We start from the raw sequence: 12,993 nt of genomic DNA, 5'->3' as shown, positions 1-12,993 counted from the left end.
AAAGCCTATCATCTGTCCTGACATAGGAATGCTGATTGCATTTTTTTTGGGTTCTCCAACATGTAACTTTTTTTTGGCCCAGACATTCCTTTCTTACTCCTCCCCCGGCATCTGTTTTCCATTCCCCAGTGTAGCTTCGATGTCTTCATTTAATTCCAAAGTGAAGCAAAGTTGCTTGTTGCAGAATTCAGCAGGTCTCCCTGTCATGCTGTGAAGCAAAGGGATCTTATTTGGCAGGAATCAAGACTCTGAAAAAAGCTGTACGAAAACCATGACACTACAGTAGTTCATAGTTCTTTTAGGTTTTGAATCATCTTCCCTTAGATTCTTTCACTGGATATTGTGGCTGAGCATCAGTCAATCCAGACAAACCAAATGGCAATAACACATTAAACAAAAGGAAAGGAAGAGCTAAAATCTAGAAGAGAATCTGGGAACACTCTGGGATATATAAAAAAAAGCACAAGGATAAGCTGTAGGTATTGCACTCCATGCTAGATTTGATACGCGTTATGGTTTGTTAAAGTTGCTGCTTGAATGTTAACTTTCTTAGATTTGGAAAAGAACGTTACTTCTTACTATCACCCTAATATAAAATAGCTGAAACGACAGCTGATAGTAACTGAAGATAATTAAACTCTAAGCAGGTCAATTTTACCTTTTGGGGAAAGTAGGGGGGCAGGGGGAAAACCATTAAACTCCTCCTCAAAGGTTATTCATGATTCAAGGTTTTAAATACATGAATTCTCTAAAAATACAAAACAAATCTTCCCTTTATTTACAAATACTGTTCAGCATCAACAAAACTCTCATATAAATGCCTGATTACACAAGCTTTTGTCCTCATTGCAACACAGGTGAACAGTTCTTTTGGTTTGAAATGAGCCATTGTATCTACCTTGAGCAGTTTACAAAGTCATTTTGTAATGATTGTGAAAATGTTGCCATTGTTGAAATATTTTAATTAAAATATACACTTCATAAAAGCCAGAACTGAAACTGCTATTACATTCTCCATTTAAAATGCACAAATGAGATAAACGTTGTATTTTTTGTGATGACACTGTGATGTTGAATAGCAAAAGCACAAAATTGTGCTGAATATATCAAAGAGTTGACTGGGAAAAAACATTGTGCACCTGGAATCCAAGCAGACAACATTAACCAATCATTTAATCAGTTAGTTTCCTTGCCAAACAAATCAGGACATTCCAACAGAAATTAATGTAGCACATTTAATATACTTTAAGTTTCACATCAATTGCAAGATTCAGAAATTCCAAACGACAAGAATGTGTTACGACTTCTTATAAATTGAACATATGCTCTACAGTATAGTTGCTAAATTCTAAAAAGGGTCAGAGGATTTACAACAGTGGGTCATTGAAGAAGTGGTCCAATGAGTGAAGGATTCTGATTGCATGATGGCTTTCCTATTTAGTGGCTCACAGTTATATAACATTGACCTTTTACTGCATACCCCCACCCTTTAGTCGACTTAACATTTTGTAGTAATGCTTATTTTTGTGAAGACAGTACAGTGCCTAATGCTGCTTTCTTATTAAGGTTGGAGTTGGATTATTGCAGATTTTCGAAGCACTCTCAACAGACTATATCTTGTTTTCTTTTTCTATGGTTGAAAGGGCCTTTCTAATAACTTTCATTCTCTGTGATCAAAAGTATTAAATGACAACTCGGTTTTCTCACATTAAGCCATATGTTGTTTATGATACAGAAGAGCACTCAGCCCATTGTGTCTGCATCAATTCTCTGTGAGAGTATTCCAAATCAATCCTTCATCACTGACTCTCTATAGCCATCACATCAGTTCTGATTCCAATGTCTGTCCATTGTTCGCTACTTTTTCTGTGCTTTATGTACATACAAGCAGAATGGTGAACGGTTCCAATGATTTACGAGTGTCAATGCTGTACAGCCAGTGGAAAGGCAGTCCGTCATCCATCAGCTCATAGAGCAAAGAAGATAACTAAACAAACTCGCCTCGGAAAGGAAGCGTGTTTGTACTTTGTTGCAACCAGCGGTAGCACAGTCGAGAAAGGGGTATGTTCTCAGGGTCTTCAAATTCTAGGAATCCCAAGCGATTCAGGATCTCATAGACTCCAGCCTTGGCTGCGACCTAACAAAGACAAACAAAGTCGATGGTTTAATCAAGTTTGCAAAACAAAAAATTATATGGGGAATGGAAGAAACCTGGGTTCTTGCAATTCAGACTGATTATTGTACTGCAACATCTAGTGAGTAAAGGACAACTAACACGTGTAAAATAAACTGATATTATATTTAAAAATCAATACTTGTAATAGCCCAGCATTAATTCAAACAAGTCAGCACAGTACAATCGACAACGGTGGAAACCAGGAGGTAACCGGTACCCCATCAGTATGTTGAAAGGTACAGCATATACATATTCTGTCTGTGGACGGTATTTACCTCACTAAAATCATTTTTATCCACTGCCAAATGAGCTCATTTAGTTCCAACAACATATACTGTAATTTTAAAAATGTCCATAGGTCTGACCATCATTAGTCGAAGATGACAGTGGAAATCTGACTCTCTTATGTTTTGGTTGGTAAAGTAGTTGAAGTCAGTACTGGTATTATGATTACTGTCTTATGTAACATCTACGAAAGGGGTAATTCTGACATTTCCCATACTTCTACCACCCCCAAGAATACCAAATTCTTTAAATTACGAGTAGTGGAAGTGGATTGGAAAACAGGAGTCAAAAAATGAAAATAAATTTGAATTTTCTTCTTCTCCAGGAAATGCCTAGCCATCCTTCACATATAGGATTTACCCGAGTGCCATTTTCTGTGCTGGTGAACTGATTTTTTTTTCGTTTGTGACATCCACATACCAATTCCATTGGCCTAGTGAACATAGTGTTAAACTGGTCTAGTAACCCCCATCCCCACCCTGGGGGCACATTTTGACATGGGTTCAAATCCCATCACATCAGCTGGTATAATTTAAATTCCATTTATAAAATCTTACATTGGAAGCTGTTATTAGTACTGTGACCATGAAACTAGCATTAACTGCCTTAAAAAATCCATCAGGTTCATTAATTTTCTTTAATGATGGGAAATTTGCCATCCCATGTGACTCCAGACTCTCAAAAATGTGCCGGACCCTGTCACACAGTGACAGTGTTGGGTTATTCATACAGGATAGACCTTCCCAGCAATGGCACCATCCCAAGACAGAATAAATTACAAATAATTGTTTTGGAACTCTGGAGAAAAAAAGACCAAAACAACAGCACTTTATAAAGGAGGAAGACAGACAAAGGCAGCAACCACATGGTCAGAGAAAGAAACCTACACTTCTGTCTGATACAGCGGTGAATCGCATAGTCAGTGCATCTGCTGTTTGAGTTCAAGTATCTCTGGACATCAGAGCGCATCTAGGACAAATTAACAAACAGCAAAATTCATAGTTGACCTTGGAGGAACCTGTTGGGGAGAGCTCACAGCACAGGAGCAGATAAGTACATAGTTTATATGTGTAACTTTGCTGTAAATCTACAATAGTGAGCACAGTGTGTGCTTTCTTAATTATATGTTTTATTGAGATCTGTTTCTTGATTGAATTTTGAAAATATAACCATAAGTACTAAGTTAGCCTGGAGCAGTGTTTTTAGAGCTGTAAGACGGGGCTATTTTCTGAGTCTGTAGATTGTGAAGGAGCAAAAGATGGCCATTTGTAGAGTGATGTGCTCTCCCTGTCGGATGTGGGAGATTAGAGGGAGTTTCCATATAACTGATGATCACGTCTGCAGGAAGTGTGTTTCATTGCAAATCCTATCACATCGCTTGGATCAGTTGGAGCGGCAGTTAAAGGCAATAAAATGTTCTCAAAGAGGAAAGGGACCAGCAGGAGATTGTTGTACGCATTGGAACAGATGACATAGGAAGGGAAAAGGACAAGATTCTGAGATGGGAATATAAAAAGTTAGGCAGGGATTTAAAAAGGAGGTCCTCGAGGGTAGTAATATCTGGATTACTCCCGGTGCTACTAGCTAGTGAGGCTAGGAATAGGAGGGTAGAGCAGATGAATGCATGGCTGAGGAGCTGGTGCAGGGGAGAAGGGTTCACATTTTTGGATCGTTGGAATATCTTTTGGAGTAGAAGTGACCTGTACAAGAAAGACGGATTGCATCTGAACTGGAAGGGGACTAACATACTGGCAGGGAGATTTGCTAGAGCTGCTTGGAAGGATTTAAACTAGTAAGGTGGAGGGGTGGGACCCAGGGAGATAGTGAGAAAAGAGATCAATGTAAGACTGGTACAGTTGGGAAAGTAAGTAAGTCAAACAAACAGGGCAGGCAGGGACAAAGCAGAGAACAAGGTAGGACTGATAAATTAAACTGCATTTATTTCAATGTAACAGGGAAGATGAATGAACCTAGGGCATGGTTAGGAACATGAGACTGGCATATCATGGCAATTACAAAAACATGGCTCAGGGATGGGCAGGACTGGCAGCTTAATGTTCCAGGATACAAATGCTACAGTAAGGATAGAAAGGGAGGAGGGGGAGTGGCGTTTTTGATAAGGGTTAGCATTACAGCTGTACTTAGGGATGATATTCACGGGAAGTTATTTGGGTGGAAGTGAGAAATAAGAAATATCACTTCATTGGGATTGTATTACAGACCCCTCCCAATAGTCAGCGAGAAATTGAGAAACAAATTTGTAAGAAGACCTCCATTATCTTTGAGAATAATAGAATGGTTATGTTAGGGGATTTTAACTTTCCAAACATAGACTGGGACTGCCATAGTGTTAAGGAGTTAGATGGAGAAGAATTTGTTAAGTGTGTACAAGACAATTTTCTGATTCAGTGTGTGAATGTACCTACTGGAGAAGGTGCAAAACTTGACCTACTCTTGGGAAATAAGGCAAGGGGGGTGATTGAGAGGTCAGTGGGGGAGCACTTTGGGGCCAGGGACCATATTCTATTAGTTTCAAAATAGAGATCTAAAAGCTGAAGTTCTAAATTGGAGGAAGACCCATTTTGACGGTGTTAGGCAAGAACTTTCAGAAGTTGATGGGGGCAGATGTTTGGCGGTAAAGGGATGACTGGAAAATGGGACGGCTTCAAAAATGAGATAATGAGAGTCCAGAGACAATATATTCCTGTTCGGATGAAAGGCAAGGCTGCTAAGGTATTGGGAATGCTGGATGACGAAAGAAATTGAGATTTTGGTTACGAAAAAGAAGGAAGCATATGTCAGGTATAGAAGCCAAGATCGAATGAATTCTTAGAGTGTAAAGGCAGTGGGAATATACTTAACAGGGAAATCAAGAGGGGCAAAAGGGGACATGAGATAGCTTTGGCAAGTAGGGTTAAGAAGAATTCAAAGGGTTTTTATAAATACATTAAGGACAATAGGGTAACTAGGGAGAGAACAGGGCCCCTCAAAGGTCAGCAAAGCAGCTTATGTGTGGAACTGCAGGAGATGGGGAGATACTAAACGAGTATTCTGCATCAGTGTTTACTATGGAGAAGGATATGGAAGATATAGAATGTGGGGAAATAGATGGTGACATCTTGAAAAATGTCCATATTACAGAGGAGGTGGTGTTGGATGTTTTAAAACACAAACTGGCAGAGGTCTTCTCGGACATCTTCAACCTCTCCCTGAAGCAGGCGACTTTCCCTGCCTGTTTCAAGAGGGCCAACATCATTCCTGCCTAAGAAGGCTCATGCAGCAAATCTCAATGATTACCCCCAGTGGCCCTAAGTTTGGTGGTCATGAAGTGCTTTGAAAGGCTGGTCATGGCATTAATCAACTCCAGCCTCCCCACTACTCTTGACCCACTCCAATTTGCCTATCGCACCAACAGATCCACATCACATGCCATATCACTTGCCCTTCACTCCTTTCTAGAACATCTTAACACCAAGAACAGCTACGTAAGAATCCTACTCATTGACTACAGTTCAGCCATCAACACTATTATCCCCTTGAAACTGATTACTAAACTTAGTGATCTCAGACTAAGCCCCCCCACCTCTGCAACTGGAGCCTTAATTTCCTGACCCACAGGTCACAATCAGTGAAGACTGGAGACAATATTTAAACCTTACTGACACTCAACGCTGGAGCCCCCCAGGGGTGCGTACTCAGCCCCCTACTGTACTCACTGTATACCCATGACTGCATGGCATACCAGACTAATGCCATTTACAAGTTCGTTGATAACACCACCATAGTCAGTTGAATCTCAGATGGTGACAAAACAGACTACAGACGGGAGGTGGAAGACTTGGAAAAATGGTGCACTGAGTACAACCTAGCTCTCAATGCTGGCAAAAACAATGAACTCATTATTGACGTTTGGTGGGATGTTATTCATGTCCCCCTACACATTAACAGCACAGAGGTGGAACAAGTCAAGCCCCTGGGAGTGGTCATCCACAACAAGCTTTCTTGGACTCTATGTGGACGCACTAGTTACAAAGGCCCAACAACATCTCTTCTTCCTCAGGCAGCTGAGGAAATTTGGCATGATGGCGAATACCCTTGCCAACTTTTATAGGTGCATTCTGCCTGGATGTATCACTACCTGGTATGGCAACTGTACCATTCAAGATCGGAGACGGTTACAGAGAGTGGTGAACTTGGCCCTGACAATCACAAAGGCCAACCTCCCATCTGTAGAATCCATTCATCAGGCCTGCTGTCAAGGAAAGGCCGCCAGCATTCGCAAAGATCCATCCCACCCTGGTAATGTTTTTCTACAACCTCTATCATCGGGGAGAAGGTACAGAAGCCTGAACACATGCACTAGCTGGTTTTGAAAGTTTCTCCCTACTGTTGTTAGAATACTGGACTTACAAACTCTTAATATTTGCCTGTACCTGTGTTTTTGTTTTTACTGCTGTTTACCTATTATTTACTTATCTATGTTACATAATTATGTGATCTGCCTGTATTGATCACAAGACAAAGCTTTTCACTGTGCCTTGGTACACGTGACAATAAAAAAATTCAATTCAATTCAACAGAAAGGTGAATAAATCAGACCTGATTAGATATACCCTAGAACTCTGTGGGAAGCTTGGGAAGTGACTGCTGGGACCCTTGCCAAGATATTTGTTTCATCGATAATGACAAGTGAGGTTCCAGAAGACTGAAGGTTGGCTAATATGGTACCACTGTTTAAGAAAGGGGGTAAGGAAAAGCCAGGGAACTATAGACTGGTGAACCTGACATCAACGGTGGGCAAGTTGTTACAGGGAATCCTGAGAGATAGGATTTATATGTATTCGGAAAGGCAAAGACTGGTTAGGGATATGCTTTGTGCATGGGAAGTCACGTCTCAAGAACTTGATTGAGTTCTTTCAAGAAGTAATGTGGAGGATTGATGAGGGCAGAGCAGTGGATGTGATCTATATGGACTTCAGTAAGGCCTTTGACAAGATACCTCATGGTAGACTAGTTAGCAAGGGAGAACTAGCCATTTGGATAAGAATGGCTTGAAGGTAGAAGACAGAGGGTGCCTTTCAGACTGGAGGATTATGACCAGTGGTGCGCCACATGGATCGGTGCTCAGTCCATTGCTTTTCATCATTTATACAAATGATTTGGATGTCTGCATAGGAGGTATAATTAGTAAGTTTGCAGATGACACCAAAATTGGAGGTGTAGTGGACAGTGAAGAAGGTTACCTCAGAGGTAAAATGGGATCTTGATCAGATGGGCCAATGGGCTGAGGAGTGGCAGATGGAGTTTAATTTAGATAAATGTGAGGTGCTACATTTTGGAAAGGGACATCAGAGCAGGACTATACACTTAATGGTAAGGTCCTGAGGGTGTGTTGCTGGACAAAGAGACCTTGGAGTGCAGGTTCACAGTTCCTTAAAGGTGGAGTGGCAGGTAGGTAGGATAGTGAAGGCAGCATTTGGTATGCTTTCCTTTATTGGTAAGAGAATTGAGTATTGGAGTTGGGAGACCATGTTGTAGCTGTACAGAACATTGGTTTGGCCACTTCTGGAATACTGTGTGCAATTCTGGTCTCCCTTGTATCAGAAGTTTTGAGAAGAAGTAATGTAGAGGATTCTATCAGAAGGATGCTGTGAAGATTGAAAGGGTCAGAAAAGATTTACAAGGATGTTGCCTGGGTTGGAGGATTTCAGCTGTAGGGAGCAGCTGCGTGGGCTGGGGCTGCTTTCCCTGAAGTGTTGGAGGCTGAGGGGTATCCTTATCAAGTTTATAAAATCATGAGAACATGAATAGGGTAAATTGATATGGTCTTTTCCCTAGGGTGTGCGAGTCCAGAACTAGAGGGCATAGGTTTAGGGTGAGAGGGGCAAGATTTTAAAAGGGACCTTAGGGGCAACGTTTTCATGCAGAGGGTGGTGCATGTATGAAATGAGCTGCCAGAGGAAGTGGTGGAGTCTGGTACAATTACAACATTTAAAAGGCATCTGGATGGGTATTTAAATAGGAAAGGTTTAGAGGGATATGGACCATGTGCTGGCAAATGAGACTAGATGAGGGATATCTGCTCTGCATGGATGAGTTGGACTGAAGTGTCTGTTTCCATGCTGTATCATCTCTATGACTCTAATTATATGACAGAATGTGGAATGTTTGGAACTGACCTTAATCCTGTTAGGATGGGAGACATGATACGTAATTGATGAATATAACCTGTTTCTGTCACTATAAATTATCAGCAAAAGGCTTAATTAAAATTATCATCAGCAAGAAAACATAGCATGTACTCAGCATGTAACAAAGGAACAATTTTACTTTATTCATTCACAGGATGTCGGTGTTGCTGGCTTGGTCAATATTTATTGTCCAGCCCTAATTGCCCAGAGAATAGTTTACAGTCAACCGCATTGCTGTGGGTCTGGAGTCACATGTAGGCAAAATCACGGTAATGATGACAGCTTCCTTCCCAAAGGACATTAATGAACTGGTTGGGTTTTCCCTCACAATTGACAATGATTGTCAGACTCCTAATTTCAGGTTTTATTAAATTTAAAATCCACCATGGTATGATTTGAACCTGGAACATTACTTGAGTGTTTGGATTAATAGAGATAATACTACTAGGCCATCATCTCCTCTTTGCTGAATAGTTAGAAGTAAGCAAAGTATTTGCAGAGACTTCAAAGACAATGAAAGTGATGGACAGCTGAAAGACGGCTTGACCTTGATGCAGTTAGTGGGCAGCACGGTGGCACAGTGGTTAGCACTGCTGCCTCACAGCGCCAGAGACCCGGGTTCAATTCCCGACTCAGGCGACTGACTGTGTGGAGTTTGCATGTTCTCCCCCTGTCTGCGTGGGTTTCCTCCGGGTGCTCCAGTTTCCTCCCACAGTCCAAAGATGTGCGGGTCAGGTGAATTGGCCATGCTAAATTGCCCGTAGTGTTAGGTAAGGGGTAAATGTAGGGGTATGTGTGGGTTGCGCTTCGGCGGGTCAGTGTGGACTTGTTGGGCCGAAGGGCCTGATTCCACACTGTAAGTAATCTAATCTAATCAGTTGGATAACATATGTCATAGGGTAGTTGCAGAGAGGATATAGTGGATGTGTGAGGATGAGGCAAGACAGAGGAGTGTGACAAACCATGAGAACAGATCTCCCAGCAGGAGCAGCTACAAGATGCAGCAACATTATCTTAAATCAAAACCAAAAAGCTCAAAAAATTATTTTATGATACGTAGTGTCCACAGGAATCTTCATACGAAGAAATACAGGCACACTGCCTCCTATTTTCTGTTTCTAATCATGGTGGCACATGCCTACAATTTAACAATAAGCATAACTAGCACAGCCCATTCACTATGTGACACTTTTGTGGACCACTGTGTTTTTGTGCCAGATTACCTATGGTTATCATTCGCCAAACAGTGGCAGATACCAAGTAAATTAAAAGGCACATTGCCCAGATAGCAAACATTGTACTCCTAGTTCTTTCCTCCCCTACATCCACACAATCCATTTACATCCAAACATTAAAGGAACGGTTGATAAAATGTAATATCAATTTTTTGTGCTTATGTTCAAGCAGACCACATTTGTTCATTCATAGACACTTACACCAAAGTAGCCCACTTGACTGGCACAAAATCGACAAACATTCAGTTGCTCCACCACCAAAGCTCAGTAGCAGCAGTGTATACTGTTGAGATTATGTGAGGTCAGCCAAGTGGACCTCATAGAATATGAGTTCCCTGATTGGACTAGATGAACAGTCCCAATCAGGGAGCCTTGGCCGACAGATATAAACAGGAGAGAGTCTGAGGTTCTGTTCAGTCTAACAGCTGACTCTGAAGGAACTGGATCAGTGTCAAGGACTCTCCATGTGTAAATAAAGGGTGACTGGGTGACGGGATACTAGCCTCTGAGGACTTATTTCAGTGGCGACAAGAGAAAAGCAGGCCCCTGAAGAGATTTGCTTGTAACAGTGTGACTTTGAGTTGGAATAAGCATTTCTGGCATTGTGCCATTTTGATTCATTTGATCCTGCCGTGGAAGGCTGGGCCTTATATGTGAAAAGAATGCGTTATTTTTTCAGGGCAAATGACAGAGGGACAAATGAAAAGCAACAAGTAATTTCCTGACAACTTGTGGACTGACACCATTTTCCATTATAAGAAGGGTAACTTTCCCTTAGGCACCAGATACAAAAGCCATTCAAAAGTTGACAGATTTACTCAGCAATTTGAGAACGAGGGGAACGTTTACAGGATTTTTGCCTAGGTTTTGATGACTGGCAGAGACACATGACTTTGGTTTAACCCTGAATGAGATGCTGAGAGACCATTTGATATGTGGAATTAATGATGCAACCATGCAGAAGCGCCTAATAGCTGAAACCCAATTAGACTTCAGACAGGTACTACAGCTGGCTTTATCATTGGAAAATGCAGCAAACGGATCATATGAGTCGCAGGGTATTCCACTGGAAGTGGACACCCTTGCCAGTCCGACTGAGCATAGGAACACCACTTCAAGGCAATTGCATAGCCTCACTGAGGATAAATCCAAGAGAGGAACTCTAGGTCAGCCCGCAGAAAAATCCCAAAACAAAGCCAAGCTTCGGCCAAATGATTAACATTTTTTTTCAGGATTCGGGCTGGCAGTTCACCATAGTTGCTGCTGATATGCAGACCCAAGACAGCAAATGAGTCCCACTAGACCTAAACACATAGGTTAGAATCCAGGAGAGTTCACACCCTGAATTTTATTTATTACAGAGGTTGTAAAAGCAGCAATTCTGAAAAGTCTGGTTTGGATGGGTTTTAGGGCCAATTTGGTTATAACTAACATATATTGCCGCAAGTAAAAGGCTTTTAAGTTTTTGAACAACACACTTGTACAATGAAAGGGGAGCGGCCAGTTCTCCCAGCTCAGCATTTCTCTGGCTGTCTGGCTATTCAATGAAAGCAGCCTGGCAGTTTATGGCTGCTGGTCCAAGAAAACAGCTACATGGAAGAGGGTGTTCGATGCTGCCATCTCTCTCTCTCCGATAAGACCCTGTGTTTGATTTTCCCTTTTGTGTCAAGGGGTGTTTATGGGGATTGTTGCAAATATTGGGAACAGCATCATTAAGTTAATATAATCTGTTGGATTTTCAGATAGGTTAAGTTATTCCATATTCTGTTCTCTTTTGTTTGTGGTTCATTCGGTAATAAATTCTGTTTTGTTTAAAACTGAATGGCTTGACCAGTTGCACTCCTCCTGGACTATGCACTTTACACCTGCTTAAAACAATTACCAAAGTTCGGGTCTGGGCTATTTTCTTGAAATGTTTTGAGGAGGTCTGGCCTGTTCTACAACAAACATCTGATTAAATGGTCATCTGGTTCTCATGGAGATCGATACCAGCCATTTCAATGATGGCAGAAGCAGTCTTTAACAAAATTTGTTCAGGATTCCAACCCTTGAAATTGGCTAGACTAAGAACCTATATTGGGGAACCTTTACAGAATATGGGTACAACTTCAGTTCTGATCTCTTATGAGGAGCAGCTGGTTCAGTTATCACTGATTGCAGTAAAAGACGTGGGACTAAACCTGATGGGCAAAATTGGTTGAGGAAGATTCACTCAGATTGGCTCAATATTTTTCAATTAGAAAATGACTGCCTGAGTGAAGTCCTAATTAAAACCCAGAGGTTTTTCAGAAAGCGACTATCAAAGGAGCTAAGGCCATTTTTCATGTTGATCAGGAAGCAATTCCATGCTAAAAGACAAAAGTAGAGGCAGAAATCCAAAGGCTGGATAGCGAAGGAATCAAACCAGTCCAGTTTGTGAAATGGGCAGTACCAGTTGTACTGATTATGAAGCCCGATGGGTCAGTTTGCTGTTTTAGGGATTTTAAACAAACAGTAAACCGCTTTTCAGGGCTGGATAAATATCCAAACCTTCGCATAGAGGATTTATATGCAAAGCTGGCAGGGAGTCCTTCATGAAACTAGACATGAGTCATACGTACTTGCAACTGAGGTTAGATTAAGCTTCCCAAAAGTATGCTACAATTAATACTCATAAGGGTTTGTACCAATATACAAGACTGCAATTTGGGGTATCGTCAGCCTGACCAATTTTTCAGTAGACCGTGGAGAACATTTTACAATGTCTACTCCAGTCACCATTTATCTAGACGATGTGCTAATAACAGGGAAGACCTTGTTTCTTCCAGGTGGGCGTAAGTCTTAGAAGAAAAATGTATGTTTCAGGCACCCCAAGTGACTGACTTGGTCTAAACAGTTGACAAGACCGGGTTACATCAGTTGGAAGATAAAGTGAAGATGATCAAAGGTGCTGCAGCTCCCAAGTCAGTAGCAGGGCTGGTGAACTATTATGGAAAGTTCATACACAACCTGGTCTGCATCCTGGCACTTTTGCATCAAATTTTAAAAAGGGTCAGGCTTGAAAATACTCACCTAGTCAAGCCATAGCCCTCATGGAAATGAAGTAACAGCTATCATGCTCTGAGGT

At 41.4% G+C, this 12,993-nt stretch overlaps 1 protein-coding gene across 4 annotated transcripts in view; it reads right to left on the bottom strand.

The window, feature by feature from the left end:
* Window positions 1-1,003: 1,003 nt before the first annotated feature.
* Window positions 1,004-12,993, bottom strand: part of pald1a (phosphatase domain containing paladin 1a) — a 256,800-nt gene continuing 244,810 nt past the window's right edge. For all 4 annotated transcript variants that reach the window (XM_060854041.1, XM_060854042.1, XM_060854043.1 and 1 more), the window contains one exon: window positions 1,004-2,137. In XM_060854041.1, coding sequence (XP_060710024.1) covers window positions 1,988-2,137 — 150 coding nt within the window. In that variant the 3' untranslated portion in view covers window positions 1,004-1,987. The remainder of the gene's footprint in view (window positions 2,138-12,993) is intronic.

The sequence above is a fragment of the Hemiscyllium ocellatum genome, chromosome 43 (genome assembly GCF_020745735.1).
Source record: "Hemiscyllium ocellatum isolate sHemOce1 chromosome 43, sHemOce1.pat.X.cur, whole genome shotgun sequence".
Taxonomy (NCBI): Eukaryota; Metazoa; Chordata; class Chondrichthyes; order Orectolobiformes; family Hemiscylliidae; genus Hemiscyllium; species Hemiscyllium ocellatum.
Note: the sequence above shows the minus strand (reverse complement) of the source record. Positions and strands in the feature narration are given on the sequence as shown.